The sequence below is a fragment of the Salmo trutta genome, chromosome 23 (assembly GCF_901001165.1).
Source record: "Salmo trutta chromosome 23, fSalTru1.1, whole genome shotgun sequence".
NCBI classification, from domain to species: Eukaryota; Metazoa; Chordata; class Actinopteri; order Salmoniformes; family Salmonidae; genus Salmo; species Salmo trutta.
In genome coordinates, this window is record NC_042979.1 from 36548201 (window position 1) to 36566378 (window position 18178).

General features: G+C 46.1%; 1 protein-coding gene across 6 annotated transcripts in view; it reads left to right on the plus strand.

The window, feature by feature from the left end:
- The window catches only part of rapgef1b (Rap guanine nucleotide exchange factor (GEF) 1b), an 87704-nt gene that overhangs the window by 53236 nt on the left and 16290 nt on the right, over positions 1-18178 (plus strand). For 3 of the 6 annotated variants that reach the window (XM_029710074.1, XM_029710076.1, XM_029710075.1), the window contains exons 7-10: positions 2913-3027; positions 3380-3566; positions 3923-4489; positions 4646-4863. In XM_029710074.1, the coding sequence (XP_029565934.1) occupies positions 2913-3027; positions 3380-3566; positions 3923-4489; positions 4646-4863 (1087 nt within the window). Of the gene's footprint in view, positions 1-244; positions 261-2259; positions 2320-2912; positions 3028-3379; positions 3567-3922; positions 4490-4645; positions 4864-7286; positions 7455-18178 lie in introns of all 6 variants that reach the window. The other 3 variants (XM_029710077.1, XM_029710080.1, XM_029710078.1) reach the window with 2 other exon arrangements.

Sequence of the window (18178 nt, forward strand, 5' to 3'; positions counted from 1 at the left end):
CATCCACGACCCATTTTCAATGCCCTGGCTGCGGGAAGGAGGTTCTCACCCAAGATTTGACGGTACATGGCCCCGTCCATCGTCCCCGTCCATCGTCCCAGAAAAACACCCCCAAAGCATAATGTTTCCACCTCCATGTTTGACGGTGGAGATGGTGTTCTTGGGGTCATAGGCAGCATTCCTCCTCCTCCAAACACGGCGAGTTGAGTTGATCTTAAAGAGCTCCATTTTGGTCTCATCTGACCACAACACTTTAACCAGTTGTCCTCTGAGTCATTCAGATGTTCATTGGCAAACTTCAGACGGGCATGTATATGTATTCTTGAGCAGGGGGACCTTGCGGGCGCTGCAGGATTTCAGTCCTTCACAGCGTAGTGTGTTACCAATTGTTTTCTTGGTGACTACTATGGTCCCAGCTGCCTTGAGATCATTGACAAGATCCTTCTGTGTAGTTCTGGGCTGATTCCTCACCGTTCTCATGATCATTGCAACTCCACGAGGTGAGATCTTGCATGGAGCCCCAGGCCGAGGGATATTGACAGTTCTTTTGTGTTTCTTCAATTTGCGAATAATCGCACCAAATGTTGGCACCTTTTCACCAAGCTGCTTGGCGATGGTCTTGTAGCCCATTCCAGCCTTGTGTAGGTCTACAATCTTGTCCCTGACATCCTTGGAGAGCTCTTTGGTTTTGGCCATGGTGGAGAGTTTGGAATCTGATTAATTGATTGCTTCTGTGGACAGGTGTCTTTTTTACAGGTAACAAGGTGCGGTTAGGAGCACTCCCTTTAAGAATGTGCTCCTAATCTCAGCTCGTTACCTGTATAAAAGACACCTGGGAGCCAGAAATCTTTCTGATTGAGAGGGGGTCAAATACTTATTTCCCTCATTAAAATGCAAATCAATTTATAACATTTCTGACATGCATTTTTCTGGATATTTGTGTTGTTATTCTGTCTCTCACTGTTCAAATAAACCTAACATTAAAATTATAGACTGATCCTTCTTTGTCAGTGGGCAAACGTACAAAATCAGCAGGGGATCAAATACGTTTTTCCCCCACTGTATATTCAATGTGCTGGACAAAAGTGAGGTTATGATTAAGAAGTTGGAGCTCTTTTCTGTCTGCATTAACAAGGACAACACAGCTCTTTCCATCATTGTAGGATTTGTTTTGTGTGCAAATGAACTAAAGCTTACGGACAATGTCAGTTGTGATATAGCGAAGCACCTGAGTGAGCTGGGTGCGCAATTACACAGGTACTTTCCTGAAACGGACGACACAAACAACTGGGTTCGTTATCCCTTTCATGCCCTGTCTCCAGTCCAGTTACCGATATCTGAACGAGAGCCTCATCGAAATTGCAACAAGCGTTTCTGTGAAATTATTATTTAATTAGAAGCCACTGCCAGATTTCTGGATAGGGCTGCGCTTATAGTTTCTTGCCTTGGCAAATCGCACTGTTAAGACACTGATGCCCTTTGCAACCACGTCCCTATGTGAGAGTGGATTCTCAGCCCTCACTAGCATGAACATTAAATACAGGCACAGACTGTGTGTGGAAAATGATTTGACTGAGACTCTCTCCAATACAACCCAACATTGCAGAGCTATGTGCATCCGTTCAAGCACACCCTACTCATTAACCTGTGGTGAGTTATTCACAATTGTTGATGAACAAATAAGGTTTTATATGTAAGATGGCTAAATAAAGAGCTAAATTATTGATTATTATTTGTGCCCTGGTCCTATAAGAGCTCTTCGTCACTTCCCATGAGCCGGGTTGTGACGACGAACTCACACTCATTCTTATGTTTAATAAATGTATCGTATTGTGTGTGTGTGTGTGGCAGGCTTACAATGATGTCAAAAAACTACATTTGAGAGTGCCCTGACCCTGGTGCTAGAGGGAGTACGCAGCTGGAGGTTGAACGTTCGAAGGGGTATAAAAAGTTTGGGAACCGCTGGCCTAGATGATCTTCTCCTCTTCAGTGGAAAAAGGATTGTCATAAGAGGTGGCGAAACAGAAGGTGGTAGACGGGCATTCATTTTCTGTGGGCTTAAGGAAGTGGAGCTATGAAAAATGCATAGGCCTTGGACTTAGCCGGAAGATTAGATCAAAACCTTAAATACTACTACTAGGCTTTTGAGGTGCACTGCTGTCTGTCTCTCTTTACGTTTTCTTCCCCTCTCTCTTTCACTCTGTCTCTCAACTCTCATTTCATACTTTCCATCCCTCTCTCCATGTTGTCCGGGAACAGAGCACACTTGGCTACTGACCCCACTTTCGCTGGCCTTAGGAGATCCACAAAGACTGACACGTATGTTAGCCAGTAGGGTCATCCCCCTGCATTGTGACATCCTGCTTCCTTAATAACTGTCCAATCCCGTCCCGGAAGAGTCTTGATAGGTGGAGTGCCTGATTGGTGGAGTGTCTTGTCTTGCATGCTTGAGTTCCTAATTATGCGTCATTGCATCACGCCGTACAATGAAGCCCTCATCCAATCAGGAGAAAGCTTGGTGCATGAGTGTGTACCAATGATGTCATATAAACATGTATGTATCTGTTTGGTGTGTACATATCATAACTGTCATCACTTTCCCAGTCATGGTCCCACATGTATCCTTGACCTGCTGATTTTATGTGCCTTTAAATCTGCCATTGACTTGTGATGATTGCAGTGTGATAACCTGGAAAGCCCAACTTCTGTTTGGGCTACTCCAGAGGTGATCGAAAAAGAGGCATTAAGCAGGAAATGCTGATATTACCATAACAACCCCTCAGTGTCATATCCCACAATCTTGCTCAAGGAGCAGTAAACTGTGTGGTTTTTTTGTCAGCCTGGTTGGGTATCAGATGCCTAAAAACCTCCATTCTCACTGATAGTCCTACATCGTACTTCTCTCTCTCCAGTCCTCCTCCAGCTTTGCCCCCAAAGAAGCGTCAGTCGGCCTCGTCGCCCACCCGGGTGGCAGTGGTGGCCCCCATGAGCCGCGGCTCCAGCCTGCCCTGCAGCGTCCACAGACAGGTACCACCAACCCACACCAAGGGTTATGGTTGAATAACACCCACTTACTCGATAGTAATACTGTGGTCTTGTACACTGGTCTACTATAGAGCATCTGCATCAGAGTATGATCAGGGTGGATTACCAGACTATAGTGAAATAACGTGATACAGTGATGCATACATAACTAGTGACTGACTAAATCAGACTTGATTAGGCCGGCCATTACCGGATCATATATCCACAAAGTTTTCTATTGTTTGATGAAACTGACTGTGTAGCTAACTGGTTTCTCCTTTGATTGTCTGTCTGTGTATATGTGCCTGCCTGTCTCTGTCTCTGTCTGTGTCTCTCTGTCTGTCTGTGTGTGCAGCAGCAGGACTATGAGCAGGAGTTTCTCCAGAGGCGTTTCTCAGGGGGCAGCCAGTCGTACGGGTGCGACTCTCCGCGCCTCTCGCCCTACAGCAGCATGGGGAAGCTCAGCAGGTCTGAAGAGCAGCTCTGCTCCATGGAACAGGACAGTGGACAGTGCTCCAGAAATACTAGCTGTGAGACACTGGGTAGGGGCACAAACACATATACATACAGTTAGACAGTCATCATAGTCACGGTTGATCTTTATACCCTGTCTGTACCGAAATAGAAAAAAAACACATTTTTGAACAAGTGCGTACTTTCTCGCACACAATGAAAATACACACAATACAATGCACACAATTGGTTTAGTAAAGATGGACAGAAATACATAGACTGAACAAACACCTACTTTATATGTCAACAGCCTCACCTAACCACAAACACTTATTTTCTCTACAAATGTCCCCCTCTCTAACCTCTTGTCTCTCTCTTTTACAACACATTTAACTGCACCTATCTGGTTTATGTGACAATAAAAACATATATATTTTTTCTCCAGACAACACAGAGAGTTACGACCCCGACTATGACTTTCTCCACCAGGACCTCGCTGTCTTCATGGGGGACACCCACCTGCCCTCCACCGCCACCCCCTCAGGGGTCATGTCCCTGTCCCCCCTCCCCGAGTCCCACAGTGAGTGCTCCTCCCCCGTCCCTCCTCACCCCCGGTTCAGGTCACCACCCGCCCCCCACCACCAACAACCCCACCCACCCCAGTCTGAGTACTGGACCCCTCAGCCCGGTTCCCACATCATCCCCTTACAACCATCCCGCATCAGTGCTCCTCCAGCATTACCCCAGAAGAAGCGGCGCAGCTCCCAGGTTTCGCCCTATCAGGACGGGTGTGGCTCCTCGGGGGGCCCCCTCAACGAGAGGTCCCCTTCCCAATACAATAACCTGTCGGAGGAGGAGCTGCTGCACCCCACGCCCCCCTTCCCCCTCTTCACGCCCAACTCGCCCATGCCCCAGAGCAACGGGGGGGTGTTCGTGGCCCAGTACCTGGCTAGCGAGAACGCCGACCTGCCGTCTAGTCCACCTCCACTGCCTGAGAAGAGGAACAAGCACGGTGAGTGGCAGAGGGAGAGATGGAGAGGGGGGGTGTGCTGGAGAAAGGAAGGGATAGGACTGGAAGAGATAGAGGGAAAGAAAATTGAGGCTGGTAGTGTGCGTGTTTAACGTTTCACTTTAATCACTTTTAATCTCCTATGTAATCTCCCTCCAGTCCTGGCGTACATGCAGTTTGTGGAGGACTACTCGGAGCCCCAGCCCTCAGTGTTCTACCAGACCCCACAGAATGAGAGCATCTATGAGCAGAGGAACAAACGCTTCCAGGACGTCTACGGCCTCAACGACTCCTTCAGTAGCACCGACTCGGTCCACGAGCCCCTTCCCATACCCCTCTTCCCGCCCCCCGCCCTGCCCCCCAAGCAGAGGCAGCTGGTGAGTGTGTGTATTCACCCTCAAGTCTTCACCCCCCACTCAACCATTCTGGGAGCCCTTATTGGCTACGCCACCTCAGAATTTGTCAATCCTCTGTAGAGGTCTTGTTTCAGAAGGACACTAGAGATGATGCATTGGTATGAAGGTGGAGCCTGCCAGTGCACACTATGGGAAAAGTGGGAAGAATCGGGGCCCACGGATCTTTGTGTGAGGTCTCCTCTCCAGGTGGACATCCATGTGGTCATGGTTCTTTGTGTGAGGTCTCCTCTCCAGGTGGACATCCATGTGGTCATGGTTGAGTTCTGAACGGTTAAATGTTTTACTCGTAGGGGTTTAAGGTGGATGATTTAACACTTCTAACTTAGTTCCATGTCAACAATTAAACATGGTAATCTAAAAGGTGAAAGTTTAACCCCCCTGTGGTGAAACCAAAACAGTGAGGTCATGGTCGTGCAACATTAGTTATTGCCTAGGGGTCAACGGGAGTCATTTATGCTGTATGACACCCCAGAAGACAGTTGACTGTCTATAGGTCATTTGCAACCAGAACACGTGTCAATGTAGATTAGGGCATGTGATGGAAAATGTTTTAAAATGTGGAACAGGAAAGGAAAAGGGACCTTTCTTATTGGACCCTCTCTGTTTCAGTCCTTTTTGAACACGACCTAGAAGAAAAACTCTGAGGTTATTTGTACTCGTCAGGTTGGTTATAGGCTGGTTGGCTGGAAAGGACAAGTCCAAAGCTGCATTCTTGCAGGAAGCCATTCCTCCATCTCTCGCTGGTATCTCGCTGGTTTTGTTCAGTCTGCCTAGTCTCTCGTTCTCTTGTTTTTTCTTCTTGCGCTCTCATTTTTCTCCTTTTCTCGGTCAATCAGTCTATAAAGGGGAGAGCTGTGGGGGAGTGGCTAGGGAAGCCAGATCGATTTTCAGGTTAATGGGGATTGGTTCAACATAACTGGGGATTGAGGTGTCAAGTGGTGAGGTTAGACTATGCATTAACCTGTAGAGATAAAACCTTTATGGTGTCACCAGTTAGACACTTGTCATTTGATTTGTCAGACTAGACCTGGAGGCTAGCAGAGGCTGGTGGGAGGAGCTATAGGAGGAAGGGTTCATTGTAATATCTGTAATAGTATAAATGGAACAGAGTCAAACATGTGGTTTCCATATGTTTGATACCGTTCCATCTATTCCATTCCAGCCATTACAATGAGTCAGTTGGTTGTATTTTTCCTTCATAGCTTGTTCTCCATCTTTTTAAATAGGGAGACAATTTGGTTTCAGCACTTTTATTTCCATGACTGATCAAAACTTGTTTTCTCATGACTCTCTTGTCCCTCTGCAGCAGACATGTGTTTAGCAATATGTTTGGAACATCGAATCGCAATAAAATCACAGTATAGAATCGCTATACATATAGAATTGTGAGAATTGCAATACATATCCTATTGGCACCTAAGTATTGTGAGGCAATTCCCAGCCCTAACAGTGAGCTGACGTCACTTCATACAGTAGGACGCCACTGAGAGAGACCATCTGCGGTCTTCTGCCGTCCACTAACAACTCTCTAGTTTAACACTTTCCAGACCTTTGTTTTGATGATTTCTGTTGTAAAGTATTATTTTCCTCCAACTGTATTTCTCTCATCCTCCTCCCTCTCTCTCTCCTCCATCTCCTCATCCTCTCTCTCTCCTGGTAATCTTGGCTGGTGGTGTAGTGGACTTAATGAGGTCGAGGCCCGGGTGGGATAAGCCTGTTTACCTCCTCATCCTATTCCTCTTGTCCAATAAGCCACCATGTTACAGGATTTACACGGCTTTGTGAAAGAAATGCCATTTTGACAGTCTGCCAGTGCCAGTCAGATAAGAAGACTGATGGGGAAGGAGAATCATATTCCAAGTGTGTTTTGGGCCTTGTAGTTGACCTGGTTTCTTTGAAGCTGTAGGTTTAGCGTGCCGCAGTCAGATCTGAACACTGTGAGCAAATGCAGGTGTCTGGACTATTTGGTGACTTCTATGCTTCTGACCCCTAATGATGACCCTAGCAATGCCCTTTGACTTTTGCTGACCGTGTGGCTGAACTAATTACACTGGATTCATGTTCAGTGTCAGCAACAAGGAGTCTTCTCCATTGATTCCCTTCTGTGGTAGATTTCTGCATGTCTGACAGTCACCATCATTACTGGTGCTGTCCTCTGCTTAACTCTCTTTTCTGGCTCTGGTTCTAAAACGGCTGCTCCATCTGCTCTATATCTAAGGTAATACACTTTACTACTTTTCTTTCTTTGTCTCTTCTTAATCTCTTTCATGTATTTTTTCTTCCCCTATTCCTTTTTGCTCCCAATTCTCACTGCTTCTGTCTCTTTCTTATCTATCTTTCCCCATTCCTTTTTTCTTCCATTTTCTCCTTCCTCTCCTCCTCAGGCCTCCCACTCTTCCTCCCCCTCTTCCTCCTCATCCTCCTCTCTGTCGTGCCACCTCCAGCCGTCATTGGTGGTGGCGGCGGAGGAGGCGGGTTCTGGCCTAGGCCTCAGCCTATTGGTTTCTAGCTCCTCCTACCTGAGTGGACATGCCTCGCTGACCACGCCTATGGTGAGTCTACCTGATTGGCCCTGACGGCCCAAATTGGCAGGCCTCCAGGGCTGTGTTGTCTGGATCTGACTGTTGATAGCCCTGAATGATGTGGTTGTGTTTCTCCTGAGGCAACATCGGCGCTGTTATGTTTTAGCCTGTTATGATGCATTATGTTGTTCGTCTCTGGGCATGGTTCCAACATTGATTATGATAAAGGTGTGCTCTTGATGAACAGGTAACTGCCAAAATAATGGAAACACCAACATAGTGTCTTAATAAGGCATTGGGTCACCACGAGCCACCAGAACAGCTTCAATGCACCTTGGCATAGATTCTGCAAGTGTCTGGAATCTATACCATTCTTCCACCAGAAATTCCATCATTTGGTGTTTTGTTGATGGTGGTGTAAAACACTGTCTCAGGTGCCGATCCATAATCTCCCATAAGTGTTTAATTGTGTTGAGCTCTGGTGACTGACACACACACACACACTTTAATTTGATGGGATGCTGATTGCTTAATTAAGATTGCACCAGAGAAGAAGTCTGATGTTTTACGTGTTCCTATTTTGTTTTTTGCAACAATTTATTTTTTTACTTATTTTGTACATAATGTTGCTGCTACTGTCTCTTATGACCGAAAATATAGTCTGCACATCAGAACTGCATTACTCACCACAAACTGGCAGAATCTTTTTTTTTTCTTTAACAAATCCGAGGAGGCCGACGTGAATGACATACTGCTTTCCCGGGAACAGGCCCAGATCCCCATCATTAGCGTCAAGAAAAGGCGGAGAAAAAGGGACTGGAGGGCGGGCTACCTTCTGAGAATTCGTAGGCGATCGAATAAACCCCTACTGCCTTCCATTCTGCTAGCAAACGTACAATCTTTGGAAAATAAAATCAATGACCTACGTGGAAGATTAAACTACCAACTTGACATTCAAAACTGTAATATCTTATGCTTCACGGAGTTGTGACTGAACGACGACATTATCAACACACGGCTGGCTGGTTATACGCTGTATTGGCAGGATAGAACAGCAGAGTCTAGTAAGACAAGGGGCGGAGGACTATGTATTTTTGTAAAAAACAGATAGTGCATGATATCTAAGGAAGTTAGTGTGGTCTACAGCTTATCATGAGATAAACTCTCTAGGTAGATAGAGTATCTGTCATTTTCGTACCCCCACAGACTGATGCTGGCACTAAGACCGTACTAAATGAGCTGTATTCTGCCATAAGCAAACAGGAAACCGCTCATCCAGCGCTCCTAGTGACCGGGGACTTTAATGCAGGGAAACTTAAATCAGTCTTACCAAATTTCTATCAGCATGTTAAATGTGCAACCAGAGGGGAAAAAACTCTGGACCATCTTTACTCCACACACAGAGACGCATGCAAAGCTCTCCCTCGCCCATTTGGCATATCTGACCATAATTCTATCCTCCTGATTTCTGCTTTACAAGCAAAAATTAAAGCAGGGAGCACCAGTGACTTGATCAATAAAAAAGGGGTCAGATGAAGCAGATGCTAAGCTACAGGACTGTTTTGCTAGCACATACTGGAATATGTTCCGGGATTCCTCCAATGGCATTGAGGAGTACGCCACATCAGTCATTTGCTTCATCAATAAGTGCATTGATGACGTCGTCCTCACAGTGACCATACGTAGATACCCCAACCAGAAGCCAAGGTTTACAGGCAACATCCGCACTGAGCTAAAGGCTAGAGCTGCCACTTTCAAGGAGCGGGACTCTAACCCAGAAGCTTATAAGAAATCCCGCTATGCCCTCCGATGAACCATCAAACAGGCAAATACAGGACTAAGATCGAATCGTGCTACACCGGTTCTGATGCTTGTCGGATGTGGCAGGGCTTGCAAACCATTACAGGCTACAAAGGGAAGCACAGATGAGAGCTGCCCAGTGACATGAGCCTACCAGACGAGCTAAACTACTTCTATGCTCGCTTCGAGGCAAGTAACACTGAAAAATGCATGAGAGCATGTTCTGTTCCGGAAGACTGTGTGATCGCGCTCTCCGCAGCCGATGTGAGTAAGACCTTTAGACAGTTCAACATTCACAAGGCCGCAGGGCCAGACGGATTACCAGGACGTGTACTGTGTGCGTGCGCTGAACAACTGGCAAGTGTCTTCACTGACATTTTCAACCTCTCCCTGTCTGAGTCTGTAATACCAACATGTTTTAAGCAGACCACCATAGTCCCTGTGCCCGAGAACACTAAGGTAACCTGCCTAAATGACTACCGACCCATAGCACTCACGTCTGTAGCCATGCAGTGCTTTGAAAGGCTGGTCATGGCTCACATCAACAACATTATCCCAGAAACGATAGACCCACTCCAATTTGCATACCGCCCTAACAGATCTACAGATGATGCTATCTCTATTGCATTCCACACTGCCCTTTCCCACCTGGACAAAAGGAACACCTATGGGAGAATGTTATTCATTGACTACAGCTCAGCGTTCAACACCATAGTGCCCTCAAAGCTCACCAATAAGCTAAGGACCCTGGGACTAAACACCTCCCACTGCAACTGGATCCTGGACTTCCTGACGGGCCGCCCCCAGGTGGTAAGGGTAGGTAACAACACATCCGCCATGCTGATCCTCAACACAGGGGCCCCTCAGGGGGGCATGCTCAGCCCCCTCCTGTACTCCCTGTTCACTCATGACTGCACAGCCAGGCACGACTCCAACGCCATCATTTAAGTTTGCAGATGACACAACAGTGGTAGGCCTGATCACCGACAACAACGAGTCAGCCTATAGGGAGGAGGTCAAAGACCTGGCCGTGTGGTGCCAGGACAACAACCTCTCCCTCAACGTGATCAAGACAAAGGAGATGATTGTGGACTACAGGAAAAAGAGGACCGAGCACGCCCCCATTCTCATTGACGGGGCTGTAGTGGAGCAGGTTGAGAGTTTCAAGTTCCTTGGCGTCCACATCACTAACAAACTAATATGGTCCAAGCACACCAAGACAGTCATGAAGAGGGCACGACAAAACCTATTCCCCCTCAGGAGACTTTAAATATTTGGCATGGGTCCTCAGCTCCTCAAAAAGTTTTATCGCTGCACCATCGAGAGCATCCTGACTGGTTGCATCACTGCCTGGTACAAAAACCAAGATGGCGGAGCAGTAAGATGTGCTTGTTTTCATCCCATGTAAATATTGTCTTTTTCGTTTTTCTTTTTGTGTACATTTCATTATCTCAATCTCTTTTTTTCCATTTTCAAATTAAATATACCTTCCTGCAACTCGCCTCACCCTCCATCAGAAGCTAGCCAGCTAATTAGCTACTAGCTTTTCAGTCATTGTTAGCTACTGTTAGTGGTTTTTACCTTTTAGCTCAAACTCCAGCCGCTTTAGCCTGGATAGCCTGGATAGTACCTGCCAGTCTGCACAGCATGATATCAGCCCTGAGCATATCGGACTGCTTTTTTCCCCCCACTACATCACCGGATTCCTGCCGCAAGCTCTGGACCATCACACCAGATCTTTGCAGCTAGCTAGTTGCTACTGTGGATAACACCCTTGTCCAGAAGCATGCACCAGCTAGCCTCAAGCTTGGCCCATTTCCCAGCTAGCAAACGAAGTACACCAACTACAATACCTCTCTTGCCAATTGGCCTGGACCCTTTGTCAACACGGAGCCCCGCCGATCCATCACGACTGGTCTGCTGGTCTACTGACGTAATTCGGCCGATGTGCGCTCAACCGGCCTCCGCGTCGTGGATGTTGGTGTTGATCCATCTGCTAACCCCAGCCTGCTAGCTTCCTGAATGCCGTGTTTCCTGCTCGTCTTACGTAGTAATCGACTACCGAACGGCTCCCTGTCTCATCTTTGCTCCTCATTGGACCATATGATCACTCGGCTACACAGCTGATGCCTGCTGGACTGTTCATTAACACGGTACTTCATTTTGTTTATCTGTCGGCCCGGCCCCAGCCTTAAACTCAGGACCTGTGTGTAGCCAACTGAACTTCTCTGCCCATTCATCGCCATTTACCTGTCGTTGTTGTCCTAGCTGTTTACCCGTTGTTGTCTCACCCGTTGTTGTCATAGCTCTCCCAATAAACACCTGTGATTGCTTTATGCCTTTCTCTAATGTCAATATGCCTTGCATACTGTTTTTCAGGCAGCTCTCGTTGTTTTATTTTACTGCGGCGCCCCTAGTTCTGCTCAACATGCCTCAGATAACCCCCTTGTCCCACCCCCCACACATGCGGAGACCGCACCTAGCTTAACAGGCGCCTCCAGAGATGAAACCTCTCTCATCGTCACTCCATGCCTAGGTTTACCCCCACTGTACTCGCACCCTACCATACCCTTGTCTGTACACTATGCCCTGAATCTATTCTACCATGCCCAGAAATCGGCTCCTTTTATTCTCTGTTCCCAATGCACTGGGCGACCAGTTTTTATAGCCCTCATCCTACTCCTCTTCTGTTCCTCTGGTGATGTAGAGGTTAACCCAGGCCCTGTGTGTCCCCAGGCGCTCTCATTTGTTGACTTCTGCAGACATAAAAGCCTTGGGTTCATGCATGTTAACATCAGAAGCCGCCTTCCTAAGTTTGCTTTATTCACTGCTTTAGCACACTCCATCAACCATGATGTCCTAGCCGTGTCTGAATCCTGGCTTAGGAAGGCCACCAAAAATTCCATCCCCAATTACAACATTTTCCATCAAGACAGAACTGCTAAAGGGGGCGGAATTGCAATCTACTGTAAAGAGAGCCTGCAGAGTTCTATCATACTATCCTGGTCTATGCCCAAACAGTTCGAGCTTCTACTTTTAAAGATCCATCTCTCCAGAAATAAGTCCCTCACTGTTGCCACTTGTTATAGACCCCCCTCAGCTCCCAGCTGTGCCCTGGACACCATATGTGAATTGATTGCCCCCCATCGATCATCAGAGTTCGTACTGCTAGGTGACCTAAATTGGGATATGCTTAACACCCCGGCTGTCCTACAATCTAAGCTACAATCTCACACAAATTATCAAGGAACCTACCAGGTACAACCCCAAATCCGTAGACATGGGCACCCTCATATCATCCTGACCAACCTGCCCTCTAAATACACCTCTGCTGTTTTTAACCAGGATCTCATCGATCACTGCCTCATTGCCTGCGTCCGTTATGGGTCCACTGTCAAACGACCACCCCTCATCGCTGTCAAGCGCTCTCTAAAACACTTCTGCGAGCAGGCCATTCTAATCAACCTGGCCCGGGTATCCTGGAAGGATATTGACCTCATCACGTCAGTAAAGGATCCCTGGTTATTCTTTAAAAGTGCTTTCCTCACCATCTTAAATAAGCATGCCCCTTTCAAAAAATGTAGAACTAAGAACAAATATGGGCCTTGCTTCACTCCTGACTTGACTGCCCTTGACCAGCACAAAAACACCCTGTGGAGTACTGCACTAGCTTCGAAAAGTTCCCGCAATAAGCAACTTTTCAGGGTTGTCAGGAACCAATATACACAGGCAGTTAGGAAAGCAAAGTCTAGCTTTTTCAAACAGAAATTTGCATCCTGCAGCACTACTTCCAAAATGATTCGGGACACTGTAAAGTCCATGGAGAATAAGAGCACCTCCTCCCAGCTGCCCACTGCACTGAGACTAGAAAACACTGTCACCCCTGATAAATCCATGATAATAGAGATTTTCAATAAGCATTTCTTTACGACTGGCCATGCTTTCCACCTGGCTACCCCAACCCCGCCCAACAGCTCTGCACCCCCCGCAGCAACTGGCCCAGGGCCCCCCGCTTCTCCTTCACCCAAATCCAGACAGATGATGTTCTGAAAGAGCTGCAATATCTGGATATCTACAAATCAGCTGAGCTAGACAATCTGGACCCTCTCTTCCTAAAATTATCCACCGCCATTGTCGCATCCCCTATTACTAGTCTATTCAACTTCTCTTTTGTATCGTCTGAGATTGCTAAAGATTGGAGGCGGTGATCTGCCTCTTCAAAGGGGGAGACACTCTTGACCCAAACTTTTACAGACCTATATCCATCCTGCCCTGCCTTTCTAAAGTCTTCGAAAGCCAAGTGAACAAACAGATCACCGACCATCTCAAATCCCACTGTACCTTCTCCGCTATGCAATCTGGTTTCCGAGCTGGTCACGGGTGCACCTCAGCCACGCTCAAGGTCCTAAATGATATCATAACTGCCATCGATAAAAGACAGTGCAGCCGTCTTCATCGACCTGGCCAAGGCTTTCGACTCTGTCAATCACCGTATTCTTATCGGCAGACTTAACAGCCTTGGTCTTTCAAATGACTGCCTCGCCTGGTTCACTAACAACTTCTCACAGAGTTCAGCATGTCAATTTCGGAGGGCCTGTTGTCCAGACCTCTGGCAGTCTCTATGGGGGTGCCACAGGGTTCAATTCTCGGGTCAACTATTTTTTCTCTGTATATATCAATGATCTTTGATCCACCTCTACACAGACGACACCATTCTGTATACATTTGGCCCTTCTTTGGACACTGTGTTAACAAACCTCCAAACAAGCTTCAACGCTGTACAACATTCCTTCCATGGCCTCTGACTGCTCTTAAATGCAAGTAAAACTAAATGCATGCTCTTCAACCGATCGCTGCCCGCACCCGCCTGCCCGACTAGCATCACTACTCTGGACGGTTCGAACTTAGAATATGTGGACAACTATAAATACCTAGGTGTCTGGTTAGAATGTAAACTCTCCTTCCAGTCTCACATTAAGCATCTCCAATCCAAAGTTAAATCTAGAATTGGCTTCCTATTTCGCAACAAAGCCTCCTTCACTCATGTTGCCAAACATACCCTCGTAAAACTGACCATCCTACCGATCCTTGCTCCAACACTCTACTCAGCAAATTGGATGCAGTCTATCACAGTGCCATCCGTTTTGTCACCAAAGCCAAATATACTACCCACCACTGCGACCTGAATGCTCTCGTTGGCTGGTCCTCGCTACATATTCTTCGCCAAACCCACTGGCTCCAGGTCATCTATAAGTCTTTGCGAGGTAAAGCTCTGCCTTATATCAGCTCACTGGTCACCATAGCAACTTCCACCCGTAGCACGTGCTCCAGCAGGTATATTTCACTGGTCATCCCCAAAGCCAACTCCTGCTTTGCCCGCCTTTCCTTCAAGTTCTTTGCTGCCAATGACTGGAACGAATTGCAAAAATCGCTGAAGTTGGACACTAATATCTCCCTCACTAACTTTAAGCGTCAGCTGTCAGGGCAGCTTTCTGACGCTGCAGCTGTACACAGCCCGTCTGTAAATAGCCCATCCAACCAACTACCTACTTACCTACCTACCAACTATCCCCATATTTGTTTTAGTTTTTCTGCTCTTTTGCACACCAGTATTTCGACTTGCACATCCTCATGTGCACATATATCACTACAGTGTAAATTGCTAAATTGTAATTACTAAGCCACTATTGGCCTTTTTATTTCCTTACCTCCTTACTTCATTTGCACACATTGTATACAGATTTTTCTATTGTGTTATTGACTGTACGTTTGTTTGTCCCATTTGTAACTCTGTGTTGCTTTTGTCGCACTGCTTTGCTTTATCTTGGCCAGGTCGCAGTTGTAAATGAGAACTTGTTCTCAACTGGCCAACCTGGTAAAATAAAGGTGAAATACATTTTTAAAAACTGCTCGGCCCCCCGACTGCAAGGCACTACAGAGGGTAGTGTTTACGGCCCAGTACATCACTGGGGCAAAGCTTCCTGCCATCCAGGACCTCCATACCAGGCGGTGTCAGAGGAAGGCCCTAAAAATTGTCAAACTCCAGCCACCCTAGTCATAGACTGTTCTCTCTGCTACCGCACGGCAAGCGGTACCGGAGCGCCAAGTCTATGTCCAAGAGGCTTCTAAACAGCTTCTATCCCCAAGCCATAAGACTCCTGAACAGCTAATCAAATGGCTACCCAGACTATTTGCATAGCCCTCCACCGCCCTCTTTTACGCCGCTGCTACGCTCTGTTGTTATCATCTATGCATAGTCACTTTAATTACTCTACCTACATGTACATATTACCTCAATTACCGCAACTAACCGGTGCCCCGCACATTGACTCTGTACCGGTACCACCCTGTATATAGTCTTGCTATTGTTATTTTACTGCTGCTCTTTAATTACTTGTTAATTAAAAAACATTTTTTTAACTGCATTGTTGCTTAAGAGCTCGTAAGAAAGCTTTTCACTACACCTGTTGTGTTCGGCTCATGGGACTAATACAATTTGATTCAATTTTTTTTTATTAACTCAGGAACCACAGCTTTGTGGAAGCACCTGCTTTCAATATTCTTTCTATTCCTCATTTACTTAAGTGTTTCCTTTATTTTGGCAGTTACCTGTAAGTGTGTGTACGTACTACGTGTGCATTTGTTGCAGTGTGTTCTAAGCCACCTCAGGCTTTGTATCATAGGATACAAAGTAATGCGTTTTGACTAATGAAACAACTGACACAGAAGTGGGTGCATACTGTGGAACAAAGTGGAGACAAAGAGGAGTCCCAAATTTCATTCATACAAAGCAAGCTACCTTACGTGAGCAAGTGATCATACTGTACTGTCTTTGCGCCAGGGACCTCCACAGCAGATGGACTATACCTGGGGATGAATGAGGTTGAGGTGGTTAGCTGCACGCATGATAAACGCGTTTATTTTGTTCTCAATGGCTCCAAGTTTCAACTTTAATGTCCCAGAGTGCAATTGGTTTTGTAGCAAAGGAGCATAAAAACAACTTTGAACATATAGAATCCACAATGACACAGAGTTAAGTCAATACAATGGGCTAGTCCATCAAGTCAGCTGACAGCCATCAATACTAGTATATACAGTAGGCCTACTAGTGATTTAAAAATATATATATATTATTTCACCTTTATTTAACCATTTCACCTTTATTTAACCAAATAATATATATATTATTTCACCTTTTATTTAACCTAGTTGAGAACAAGTTCTCATTTACAACTGAGACCTGGCCAAGATAAAGCAAAGCAGTGCGACAGAAACAACAGAGTTACACATGGAATAAACACGCGCACAGTCAATAGCACAATAGGAAAAAAAGAAAGTCGATATACAGTGTGTGCAAATGGCATGAGGAGGTAAGGCAATAAATAAGCCATAGTAGAAAAGTAATTACAATTTAGCAGATTAACCCTGGAGTGATAGATGAGCAGATGATGATGAGCAGATGGTGTGTAACTAGTGATACTGGTGTGCAAAAGAGCAGCAAAGTAAATAAAAACAATATGGGGATGAGGTAGTTAGATTGGGTAGACTATTTACAGATGGACTATGTACAGCTGCAGCGATCGGTTAGCTGCTCAGATAGCTGATGTTTAAAGTTAGTGAGGGAAATGTAAGTCTCCAGCTTCAGCGATTTTTGCAATTCGTTCCAGTCACTGGCAGCAGAGAACTGTAAGGAAAGGTGGCCAAAGGAGGTGTTGGATTTGGGGATGACCAGTGAGATATACCTCCTGGAGCGCGTGCTACGGGTGGGTGTTGTTATCGTGACCAGTGAACTGAGATAAGGCGGAGCTTTACCTAGCATAGACTTATAGATGACCTGGAGCCAGTGGGTCTGGCGACGAATATGTAGCGAGGGCCAGCTGACTAGAGCATACAGGTTGCAGTGGTGGGTGGTATAAGGCGCTTTGGTAACAAAACAGATGGCACTGTGATAGACTGCATCCAATTTGCTGAGTAGAGTATTGGAAGCTATTTTGTAGATGACATCGCCGAAGTCGAGGATCGGTAGGATAGTCAGTTTTACTAGGGTAAGTTTGGTGGCGTGAGTGAAGGAGGCTTTGTTGCGAAATAGAAAGCCGATTCTAGATTTGATTTTGGATTGGAGATGTTTGATGAGTCTGGAAGGAGAGTTTACAGTCTAGCCAGACACCTAGGTATTTGTAGGGTATTTGTGGGGGCCACGCTGAGGAGGTCGGGATCTCCCTGTGGAATCACTCCATTTGGACCCGGCCTGATGCAAAACAGATTCCCTCTCCTGCTCTTCTTCTTCCCCCTCTACCCTTCTTCCTCTACCGCTCTTCTCCCTTTCTAAGTCCTCTTCACCTCTACCCATTTTTGCCCACTAAATCAAATCCAACTTCATTTACACGTTAAACATTACAGTACACTTTACAATTTAAATCCACCCTTCTCCCGCTCCCTGTCTACTTCACCCTCCCCCTCCTCTCTCTCTTACACCTCTCATGCCTCCCCCAACCCCTCGATCCCCTCCCAGTGTTTGTGCCAATGGAATGTTCACATTCCTCAAGTCCTCGGGGCGTGATGTTTTGGGGGGATGCCATGAGGATGGGAGGTCTGGAAGGAAATAGAAAATATATGCAATATATTTGATTTAGTAATTAAATTAATGCCAACAATGCCATTTCAGTGGAAAATCTTTCTTCTCCGCTCTCTCGTGTGTGTGTGTGTGTGTGTGTGTGTGTGTGTGTGTGTGTGTGTGTGTGTGTGTGTGTGTGTTTAGTAGGTTTTATGGTTGTACATTTGTGGGGAATAGTATGTCGGAACATTTTGTTGGGTGGAAAGAATATAAACTGTCCTTAGTCGTCAGTGGAAACATCCTCATTCGTTCTCACTACACTTTTGCATACCCATGTTGCATACCCATATATTTATATATAGATATATATATATATATATATATATATATATATATTTAT